The following is an 11,468-nucleotide window of genomic DNA, read 5'->3' on the forward strand; positions in this document are numbered from 1 at the left end:
CTTTACAAAGGTCGTGTCATTAATGCTCTGAAAAATAAACTACAGACAGGTCTGGACGCTTTAACAGAATATTTTACAAGCTGGAAAATTGTGATCAATGCAGCAAAAACTCAGGTCATCTTGTTTCCACATTCAAGATCTCCAAAACTTGTTCCATCAGACGAATGCAGAATACGATTCGGTGATGAGGTCATTCAATGGTCCGATGAAGTTATCTATCTAGGACTCACCTTTGACAGACATCTGATATTCAGGTCACATGTTGACAAAATCGTTCAAAAATGCAGCATACTCATTAGGTCTCTGTATCCGCTGATTTGTAGAACATCTAAACTTTGCCTGAAGAATCAGATGGCTGTCTATAAACAAATCATCTACCCCGCAATTGAATACGCAGTCCCTGTTTGGCGGGGCTGTGCACGAACACACAAACTTAGGCTTCAGCGCATTCAAAGTAAGATCTTAAAGATGATTCTAAATCTACCCCCTTGGACAAGGACTAGTGAAGTACATGAGATGGCTTCCCTGGATATACTAGAACAAAAATTCGAACAATACTGCACGAAATTTGAAGAGAGGTGCTCAATCTCTGAAATACAAATAATTCAAAATTTGTACGTATTAGTATAGGGATAGTTATAAGTAGGTAGATATTTTATTAATAATTAAAATAAATATTATGATTAAACATTAGTATGTAAAACAAGAGTAACTAAAACACCTATTATTAATAACGAATCGTATGAACAACAAAGATGAAAGGCCAAAGGGTCAAAACACTTGTACTGTAAAATGTTGATGTAATACACAAAAATAAGATTAATAAACAGTTATCTATGCAAAAAAAAAAAAATGCGAAATTCGATCATTTCTTCTTGTGCGTTGGATGCAAGCAGACGTCGTGGGACCAGCAGCTTCGGAGAGTGAACCTACTGCGTGGTTGAAAATCTCAAATGCTCAGGTCGCAACTCTCATTTGAACTTCAGTCGTCAGGTGGAGCAGTCGTCAATGAAAGCACACCTTTTCATCGGTGAGCGCACCTTCTGCGTGGTTAAAAACCTCAAACGCTCAGGTCGTAGTTCTCATTTGCCTTCCGGTCGTCAAGGCGAGACGTCGCATTCAACCAGTTTCGCATCATTTGGCACTGCGAGCGAATGTGTTGCGGTTTGTACGCCAAGCTAGTTTCAACTCAAACAAGAGAAAGAAAACGAGAAACGAAAATTGCATTGCATTGGAGAGAAAGAAAACGAGAAACGAAAAGTGGACAACATTATATGAAATCAGCCTTTCTAATGGCTCTAAATGTTATCTAAAGAACTATTAGGATTACTTCTTTGCAAATCGAAGGTAAAAATCATCAGTTTAGTGAAAATACTCCAAAATACTTTGATTTGCTCCGAGCACTTTCCGCTGTGCGAAAATCGTTCGAGATAAATTTTCCGAACTGTGCTAAATATCGTAGAGAATTCCACAATTTGGCCCTTCTAAAAGACAGAAATGACAGCATCTTGATAGTTTCTTCCTATGAAATATGCAAATCCGAAATGAAATAATCGACGTCAAAAGTTTCACAATTCACACAATCGATTCAATTCGAATTCGAAAGTATAAAAAAATCGTGTCAGTTTTATTCGTATTCACGACATCCAGTTATTTCTCTGACATTACACACCCGTACTTTTTAATTCCAGTTTCAATTATTTATCGCCTGCTGTTTAGCTTTTGTATTCTGAAACAGCACCTTCGCCTGTTTTCGGATTTAACTCGGAATGTCTTTTTTCCATCTCATCTTCTTTTCTTTTATTTGGAACAGGAAAAAACCCACTGGAGTTAGTTGCTGTCAAACCTGCTCTCCAGCAGGCATAAAACCTCCTCATCTTTTGCATCAACAGATTACGATCATCCAAACGATACATTTGCTCTTAAACTAGTGCTTCTATAGTAACCAAATCTAATGAGACAATACATGAGGAACGATTTCTTGCGCAATAAAGAGCTTACCAGCAATGCACATGAGTAAAAATTTCTGTAGTGAATTGTACAATCTACAATCTGAAGACAGAATACGTGAGAAAGCTGCTGACGAAGGGACACGAATTGAGTTATTTGGAGAATATAGTTATGCTTGAATATAGCAAACAACGATACAAACAGAAACCATTTTATTTTAAAACAGTATAAAATATAAAATCCGACAGTTTGCTTATGCCAAACTTAACAATTCATTAGGCTTATATATTCTAGCAAATAACAAACGTACTACCACGTGCACAACGCAGGAAAATTGGTCGGAAAAATTTCGAAAATGATATCACGCTTGCTGACAATCTCACAATGATGTGTTGATTCGTCCAAACATAAAAAATTGCTTTCGCGTGAAGTTTCCAAACGACGAAGCCCGGGAAACGCCTTGATCAGCTTAGGCAGTATATTCTTGTTTTTCTGCGAAATTCATGTACAAATAAATACCAACTAAAAAAAAATTCTTTGAAAATACTTTACCCCTTTCACAACCATTTTTTGTATCCCAGGTACGGTGATGTCTGAATCAAGGTAGGAAGGTATCTTCGGACAACCAAGCGAAAATCGTAGCTCCCTAAGACTCGTTAGGGTACTTAAACAAGAGAGCATATCACGACTGATCATAGCATCGATATGAATGAACTGATAACAGGAAGCGGTAAACATTTGCTTGAAATCCACATACATACGAATGTTGTGAAATACTCACCGGACTGCATAGCGTTAATCGTTCAAGTGGCACCAAATGGCACAGCATGCGTTGATAACATGAACGAATTTCACAGTTCGTTAAATTGAATGAAAGTTGAATTAGTTCCAAAGTTTTCAGTGCAGGGAACGAGTGACGTACGAAAATGCTAAACAGCTCATGATTCACAATATTCACCATACGCAAATTCAATAGACGAATAGACGTTTTTATTGCGGGTACTACTGCCCGATTGAAGAAAAATTCTGAAAAATTGATTTCGGCGTTTGCCACCTGCAGCATCTGAAAAATAATTCAGACTTTATTACGAAACTGATCCCAACAGCATGTCCAATGCAACCAACCTCCAGACATTCAAAGCTGCTCACCCGTGTAAACAATTCAACGGTAAGTGATGGCGTTTCGAATGACAGTCGTTTTAATGTTTTTCGAGACGACTGCAAACTGTCCAACACAACCACATCAATATTGTATGCAAGTGCAACTTCCTCAAGTGCGTCGTGCTTCCTCAGAAAACTGTTGTAACCGTCTACATTGTTAACCCGGTCTAAGAATCGTACGCGAAATTTCTTCAGTCGTGGGAAGAACAGCATTCCAAGCTGTCCGACAGTTGCACCATTTTCGCAATCAATGCTCAACTCCGTGAGCTGCGATGGATAATATGACAGAGTTTTAATAGTTGCGAAACGGTTATTCACATGTAATCGAGTCATGTTGGGTGCAATGGTTTTCAGGTTGAAATTTCCACATTCCAGCAGACTGCTGTTTGCATGCAATTCTTGAAGCAATGGAAATACGTGATAAATTCCCGAATAGGTTCCAAAAAAATAAGTTCCTTCCAAACGAAGTACCTGCAGTTTGGGGCAAAATCTCGCAACACTACTGAAAAGCTCCAGTCTAGCGTATGGATTTTCATCTAACGGATTGAATCGCAGGATAAACGTTTCTAATGGAGCGCCAAGTTTGCCCAATATGCCGCAGATCAGTTTGTCGCGGTCATCGATTTCAAAACGGAAAAACGACCCATTTGGAGGATACAAAAGCAATTGTTTCAATGGTCGCAGACTGGACTGTAGAAGTGTATAATACAATTCTTTTTCAGTATCTTCACGAAGGTCAACCACTACCTGAGCTTTCTGGATTATAAGACTCTCAGTTACAATATACCACCGGTGACAAATGGTAGCTACAGTCGTGAGCTCCTTGAACCACAAATAGGAGAAAATTTTCCTCAGCATCTGAAAAATGTATGTACGTTAAAAATTCAATATATTCAATATTTTTTTCTAAAATAATTTTTCACCTCATCCGGAAGATCGTCAATCGGAGGCGGAACCAAGTTCGCCATTTTACCGTCGATATCTTGCATGCCAATAATGAAGAATATGTTAAGAATACGCTGTGCATAACCATTCGCAAAAGATATCTCACCTTTTTCGTGAAAATTGGCTAATCGCGCCTGTTCAGGTCGCGTACATACGCGTAACCTGGCAACGTTGTGCCCGTTGTCAGGGATGTCGTAATATCGATCGATTAATCGAGTAATCGATTAATAACCCAGATAATCGAGTAATATTTAATCGGTTAGCCTAAACCAAAGACATCATATTAACAAGATATCCAGCTCTCACATTTCTCGAACAAATCTTTGGCAACATCCTTTTTTGCGACCATGGCGCCCTCAGGCGAGTCCGCATCGAATCACGTACATAGAAGTAGGGGAGAGAAATGTCAAATTCGTACGGGCCAAAATAGCAGCACTGCGCACCCATACTATTGACATGACATGTTGAATGAGACGCCGTGCGATGGCGTTACTGAACTGAAGATTGAGATCGCAGGGTCTGCCTAAAACTAATATTCGATTATTGAGCTAATCGAATAATTAAAACAATCCCATAGTAAAAATCGAATGAATAATCGAGTAATCGATTATTAACCCAGATAATCGAATAAATTTCAATCGATTAGTTTTAAAATTATGCTCGATTATTAAATAATCGAGTAATTCGAAATTTCCGACATCCCTACCCGTTGTGCGCGTTAGAACAAAATCAGGGATGCCATACACTCAGACAAAATGATCTTCGAAAATCATAAGAACCAATTAAGACTTTCAGACATAAGGCTTATAAATGTATTCCATAAGTTTGTCTTACGAAATAGAGGGGAAATTTTTCAAAAGTTCAACATTAGATATTCATAAGATAGTCTTATGAAACTCATAAACATTCTTTAATGGACTTCATTTACTTTTTCTTATAATGATCATGAGGTACTGTCATGAGTTTTCATAAGGAACTCATTTCGACATTTGGTTTGATTGATTTCAATGGATTGTAGATTTTGAATTATTAAAACATTCGTGGTTTGTATTATTCATTTATGTAACAGTAACAATAAAAATGTTCTTTTATTTACATTTTCCAATTAACTTAACTATTACATGGTCTAAAGTAATACATTCCTAAGATTTCGTGGACTGAAATTGGACATTCATCTATTAAATTCATATCAATAACGATCATTGTCTCAGATCTCTCATTTACCTTATATGCTAAAAATTTTTCTTCATACTCTCCTATTTCCCAATCTCTACCAGCTATATAGATTTTATCATCTTGTCTTATGAATTCTTCCATTTCAATAAGCTTATAAATCTTATCAGACACTGTAACAAATTGGCCTGCTTTATAAATAGCACCTCTATATTGAATAGAATGAGCGAACGATAAATTATCTGCAAGTTTTATCGGACAATTGTGATCAATTTTAGAATAATAAGTTCTTGATTTCAAGGTATTCGGTGAAAATTCAGCTTCAAATTTCAGATCAAAAAAAGTTTCATTGAACAAATCGTGACTAAATTGTAGAATTCGCTCTATCGGACCACTATTCCTTATTATGTTTGGGTAATGCACGAGAAAATGTTGTTTTGGCTTGATTGAATCATTAAAATTCATTTGATATAAGTAATGGTGAGACTGAATTAAATTTTTGAGCTGATTTAAATCGTGGTCCGAAAAATTTTTCCGCATGATAGACTCCACAGTTCTTATTAATATTTTACAAAATGTCCACACTGGATCATCGTTGAGAACATAAGGACCGACGATGAATGTGAAATTCTTACAGAACGCTTTAGTTTCGGCTGCTGTCATGCGTCCACTAATTGTCCTACCTTTGTTTTTTTTACAGTACACTTCCTCGAAACTTGGCATTCGTCGCAAACTTACATCAGCTGATGTTCTGCCTATAACATTGATTCGAGTATCCAATGTCACTCTACTGAAATACCTTTTAACATAAATGAAATAATGAAGTGCTGATAGTAACCCATATTTACAAATCCCATTACTATATAAATCGTGCATAGCATCTACACTAGGATTGGTTATCACGTGGAAAGATGGAAGCTGATTAAAAGTTGATTCTCCTGCAACGCCTGTTTCTGAATGCTTACCACTAGCAACATCATCATTATAATTTTGAACACTACGTAAATAGTTTTTATTCTCCAGAGTATCTTTTTGTAGATCAGTTCTATGCCTTCGGCAGAATCTGCAGTAAAAATTTGCATTAAATCCTATTGACATTTTCAGAAGCATGTGCACTCCAAGATTATCTCCTTGAATCAAACATAAGATAAACCGCACTTTAACCAATCGTGAATAAATATTAAACACGATACCTTCATTTTCTAACTTTTTGAATGGAATAATGAGTTTTTCTATTAGTTTGTTAACACCTGTTTCATTTATCGTGACCTTTCTAATGAATCCCGCAACCAGAATATTACAAAGCTTTGATTTGAATTTATCAGGAATAGTAGGAAAGCTGTAGTAAAGTCCACACACCGAGTCTATTTTATTATGCGAACTTTGGTTATCGTTCACTTCAAATTCGTCGGCATACAGCCAAATTGGAATGAGAAAGTTGTGCGGATCCTGAGCATATTTCGATTTGATTCCTTTCCAAACTTTTCCATTAACAAAATGAGTAATGTTTTCAGATCTTTCTAAATCAATAGTGTTTTGAATGACCGTCTCTAGAACATTATTAGTACTAAAAAAAGATTTGACTTGAAATTCTATTGGATTCAAAACTAAGCATGAAGTTCTACTGTTTGCATTCGCTGAAATTTTAACGTCATTTGCCTCTATAATGTAGGTAGTGGGTTCGTGAAATATATTAATCGATTTTAGGTGTGAAAAAAATTTATAATCACTGTCTATAAAATCAAATACAGTCTTAAATCGAGACAAGAACATATCCAATTCAAATTTCACTTGCGTGTCTAGACCATCAATTTTTACAGATTTAATTATTTCTGCGTAGCGTGAACAAAACTGAGTAGTACATTTTTGGATATCCCTTACATTTTGACGGGTAAAATTGTTATGTTTATGCATATCGAGCGTAAATTCAACAGCAATTTTTTTAATAACTTCCATTTTTTTCTCGAACTCATTCATATTTTTTTCTTCTAATCGCGCAGCTTTAGGCGGTACTCCTAATGAAACATCTTCTTCGTAAAGCACAGAATGAACAGTTTTATTGTTTGTGGGAACAGGTTCATGCAGTTTTAAATGTTTTTTAAAATGATGTATATTTGTAAAAACTTGAGTGCATTCTTGGAAAGAGCACTTATATTCGCTCGACGGTAAGTTGTGAACTTTTAATACGTGTTCAATAAAAGAAACCACCGTGTCACAGGTATAGTGGCAACTTAAGTAATTACAAAGGATCGACATTTTACTTATTTTGGAGGTAATCTACCAACTTATTCACAGCTAGATAGTCTCCCTCCGAAGGGTCCGTTCCATAGATGAATTTCTCTATAAATATCCAGATTAATTTTGATCTCCGAGAAACAGGTAAACGCAGTATAATTTGTAGCTTCAATATTACATCGATTCCTCGAGCGATTGTGGATAGCTGGTATTAAATGGATTTATATTTTACGAAGCATGTTTCTGGAGCAGTCATACATTCGCCTATGACTATCAGTTTGGGTGGTATAGGTATTTTCTGTTTTTCGTAAGTGTCCAAAACTTTGTTGAGTTCTGTGAAACCAGCCTCTTTGTTTTCAGCTAGTATAAAAGTATCTTCTTGTGAAAGCGGTACGGTTGGTTTGAATCTTTTCGAAGCTATGACAGGAAGTTGAACAGTATTCAAAGCATGGAGCATATGGAGTAGTCGCACATCTGAAAACGAACAAAAATCGAAAAGATAAAACCATTTGAATGTTCTATATTCGAAATTTAAAGTTTAATACTTGTTTCGTTGCTTAGTTTTTAAATATTAATATGCAAGTATTTAGGGTACAAACAAACTAAAAAACTTCCCAAAAAGTATCAGAGTCTCAAAACTGTTTACAGAAGCCTCTTATGAAGGAAGGTTAAAACTTGAGCAATTTTATTTCATCAATAAAACGGCAACGTAGCATAATAAAACTAATACTCACCATTAGATAGTGTATCGTTGTTCAAAGCTATAGCCAAACGTTTAGATGACGAATCGTGTGCATGCTTTGCGATGTAACTTGCCACAGGTTTAAATATTTCATTCCATTTACGGCACGGTTTGGCAGGATTTCCCAATTCAAGTTTGCGATAGTCGATGTCCAGCTAGAATAATAACATACTTTAATAAAAATCGCTGTTGATATTTATAAAACAAAATTACTAATTGATATCCAAACTCTTGTTGATATTGTGGGTAAATATCTAGCAACTTCTGTGTTCGATTCAACTGCCTCAATAACTTTTTCCTGGCTGGAAAACTAACTTCCCACATTGATAGGACAGTGGGCCAGGGTGAGGTGTTAACTTGAAGCCATTGAATGGCCGATTCTTCCTCGGGAAAACAGTTGTGAGTGTCTTCTTCGCCAGTACTTGCATTCACAGAACCTCCTCCGTTGATATGTTCTAGCTCTTTCTTGGCTCGTAAACGTTCTGCTTGTTTTTTATAATTGATTTTGTTGAATAATTTACCCCTAGGGTTTGATCGGTTATTTTTCCGCAAAAAATACGTATCCTACAATAAAAGAAATGTTCAGTATAAATGTAAAAGCAATCGGCCATTCGTAATTAATTAGCAGCTTATTTTAATTAAATAAGAGTCATTAAACTCACCTTAGATTCTTTCGGGAATACTCTAACTATTACGTCACTAAGGTCACTGATCGCTTGGGTGGTGGTTTTCCTTTGCTTCGATATGTGAAAATCAGCGACAGTTTCCAAAACCAATTTCTGACCGGCTTCAGAAAGCGGGTGGGTATTTGAATACTGCAAAATTTGTTTTCCGTAGTCTGATACCTGTAGTAGAGTTCTAAGATGTTCTGGAGTCAAATATGTTGGTGCTATATCTTCATTCTGGAAAGGAGGCACGATATATTATTTAATCAATGGTAATGAATTTACTTGTAAAGGGTGATTTTTTAAGAGCTTGAGAACTTTTTTAAACAATAAAACGCATAAAATTTGCAAAATCTCATCGGTTCTTTATTTTAAACGTTAGATTGGTACATGACATTTACTTTTTGAAGATAATTTCATTTAAATGTTGACCGCGGCTGCGTCTTAGGTGGTCCATTCGGAAAATCCGCTTTTTTATCGACAAATTTTGTTCAGCGATGAGGCTCATTTCTGGTTGAATGGCTACGTAAATAAGCAAAATTGCCGCATTTGGAGTGAAGAGCAACCAGAAGCCGTTCAAGAACTGCCCATGCATCCCGAAAAATGCACTGTTTGGTGTGGTTTGTACGCTGGTGGAATCATTGGACCGTATTTTTTCAAAGATGCTGTTGGACGCAACGTTACAGTGAATGGCGATCGCTATCGTTCGATGCTAACAAACTTTTTGTTGCCAAAAATGGAAGAACTGAACTTGGTAGACATGTGGTTTCAACAAGATGGCGCTACATGCCACACAGCTCGCGATTCTATGGCCATTTTGAGGGAAAACTTCGGAGAACAATTCATCTCAAGAAATGGACCGGTAAGTTGGCCACCAAGATCATGCGATTTGACGCCTTTAGACTATTTTTTGTGGGGCTACGTCAAGTCTAAAGTCTACAGAAATAAGCCAGTAACTATTCCAGCTTTGGAAGACAACATTTCCGAAGAAATTCGGGCTATTCCGGCCGAAATGCTCGAAAAAGTTGCCCAAAATTGGACTTTCCGAATGGACCACCTAAGACGCAGCCGCGGTCAACATTTAAATGAAATTATCTTCAAAAAGTAAATGTCATGTACCAATCTAACGTTTAAAATAAAGAACCGATGAGATTTTGCAAATTTTATGCGTTTTATTGTTTAAAAAAGTTCTCAAGCTCTTAAAAAATCACCCTTTATTTAGTGGTATTGAATTTACTTTTCGTACTATGTATTCATTCGTATATGATTTTTCGTTGTCGACTATTGACTCAGGAATATTTGAAATCAGCGGTTCTTCTTTTAAAGTCGGTTTTTCTGCATAATCACCTGCGACGACTTCATCAGCAATCGGTAGTGAAGTATTCGTGATAAAAGGATACTTTCTTTTCTTTAAACGCGCATCTGATTTATTGTTGTCACTTTTGAGAATAAACGGTCCGCTCGTTGTTGTCAAATCATCAACGGTTTGATGTGGTGCATCGCCAGTAGGGTGCTGTGATTTTTCGTTTAAATTTAAAACACAGTCCGGATAATCGATCAAAGTGTCGTAAATCAACTGTTCACTTTTGCAAGTTTGTTTTGTAGGACTTGCGGAATGAACATTTTCTATTTCTGAATCATTATCATAACTGGTATCCATGAAGATCACATCATTGATTCCCTGGAAAAAGGAACGAATAATTTATGTCAGATTTTTAGTATCACTTACATTTCTTTGTCGCCAATCAACTACCCAATTCCAAAATGTTTCGCTATTTTGCGAAAGCTCGATCGGAATGTGTTTGAAAAAATCAGTTTGCGTGTACGTAACCAACTGATAGAAATTCGTAGACGGTATTATCTTCCTGCAAAATTCTGGCGCATCACTAAGTAAATCGTTAAGCAATAGCTGCTGGTCAATAATGATTCCTTTCTCGTTTGCCATCCTTGCCAAGAGTGAAATCATACGACAAAGTTATGACATTTTCACATCACGGACTATTGATGAAATATATAATGCGAATAATTATACTATACATAGATAACAATTAAAAAAATCATAAGACTGTTTATGAAAATCTCTACCTCTTAATAGAATTGATTTCTACTCGGTTCATAAGCTGTAGTCTTATGAAACACTTAATCGCTTTTTCCTCAGTGTAGAGTGACTATAATCAGAATGGCGACAGCTGTTCGTTTGGAATGACAGCTCCCCACCCATCTGACACCGGTATGTGAGCACCAGCCATTTGAAAGTATACCGATTATGTTGAGCCCCTCGCGTTTCGAGCCCCAAACACTGCGATGTTTTGATACTCATCGCGACTCTCAAATTGTGAAAATTATCTCCACTTGATGTCTCAAAACACTGTCTGCTGTATTTTAGGTTATTGTGACAGAGTCGACCCAAAATTCACTAATTTTCGTGCACTTAACAAGATAAACACGTAAAACAAATGTATTACTGTTTGTTTGTTTACGTTGTAATCAGCTGATTTTGCAGTTTCGATTTTGATCTCATCAAGATGGCGTCGTGACAGGGGGCCGCAGCTCCCAATTCCAAACCAGCAAACGACCTGTCAATTCAATGTAAAGCT

General features: G+C 36.5%; 2 protein-coding genes across 2 annotated transcripts; both read right to left on the reverse strand.

Annotated features, from left to right (window-relative positions):
* Nucleotides 1–2,236: 2,236 nt before the first annotated feature.
* LOC131425525 (uncharacterized) lies at nucleotides 2,237–4,208 on the reverse strand. Its single transcript, XM_058587473.1, has 6 exons — nucleotides 4,163–4,208; nucleotides 4,035–4,093; nucleotides 3,076–3,969; nucleotides 2,732–3,013; nucleotides 2,503–2,664; nucleotides 2,237–2,442 (listed from the first exon to the last, which is right to left on the reverse strand). Exons 2-6 carry the CDS (start codon nucleotides 4,077–4,079, stop codon nucleotides 2,260–2,262), a joined length of 1,566 nt encoding a protein of 521 aa, XP_058443456.1. The 5' UTR covers nucleotides 4,080–4,093; nucleotides 4,163–4,208; the 3' UTR covers nucleotides 2,237–2,259.
* Nucleotides 4,209–5,268: 1,060 nt separating this feature from the next.
* LOC131428536 (uncharacterized) lies at nucleotides 5,269–10,816 on the reverse strand. The gene is made up of 6 exons (XM_058592543.1): nucleotides 10,601–10,816; nucleotides 10,109–10,552; nucleotides 8,869–9,108; nucleotides 8,420–8,770; nucleotides 8,199–8,361; nucleotides 5,269–7,938 (listed from the first exon to the last, which is right to left on the reverse strand). The coding sequence occupies exons 1-6, from the start codon at nucleotides 10,814–10,816 to the stop codon at nucleotides 7,676–7,678; spliced, it is 1,677 nt and encodes a 558-aa protein (XP_058448526.1). The 3' UTR covers nucleotides 5,269–7,675.
* Between the last annotated feature and the right edge of the window lie 652 nt (nucleotides 10,817–11,468).

The sequence above is a fragment of the Malaya genurostris genome, chromosome 1 (genome assembly GCF_030247185.1).
Source record: "Malaya genurostris strain Urasoe2022 chromosome 1, Malgen_1.1, whole genome shotgun sequence".
In the NCBI taxonomy this organism is placed as follows: Eukaryota; Metazoa; Arthropoda; class Insecta; order Diptera; family Culicidae; genus Malaya; species Malaya genurostris.

Bases quoted from the DNA above. Each gene is read 5' to 3' on its own strand.
- LOC131428536 (XM_058592543.1), bottom strand. From the start codon at position 10,816: ATGGCAAACGAGAAAGGAATCATTATTGACCAGCAGCTATTGCTTAAC. The intron at 10,553-10,600 runs GTAAGTGATACT...TCCTTTTTCCAG, and splicing joins TTGATTGGCGACAAAGAAAT to GGAATCAATGATGTGATCTT. The intron at 7,939-8,198 runs GTGAGTATTAGT...GTTCGTTTTCAG, and splicing joins CAACGATACACTATCTAATG to ATGTGCGACTACTCCATATG.
- LOC131425525 (XM_058587473.1), bottom strand. From the start codon at position 4,079: ATGGCGAACTTGGTTCCGCCTCCGATTGACGATCTTCCGGATGAG. The intron at 3,970-4,034 runs GTGAAAAATTAT...TACATTTTTCAG, and splicing joins TTGACGATCTTCCGGATGAG to ATGCTGAGGAAAATTTTCTC. The intron at 2,665-2,731 runs GTGAGTATTTCA...TCCTGTTATCAG, and splicing joins GATTAACGCTATGCAGTCCG to TTCATTCATATCGATGCTAT.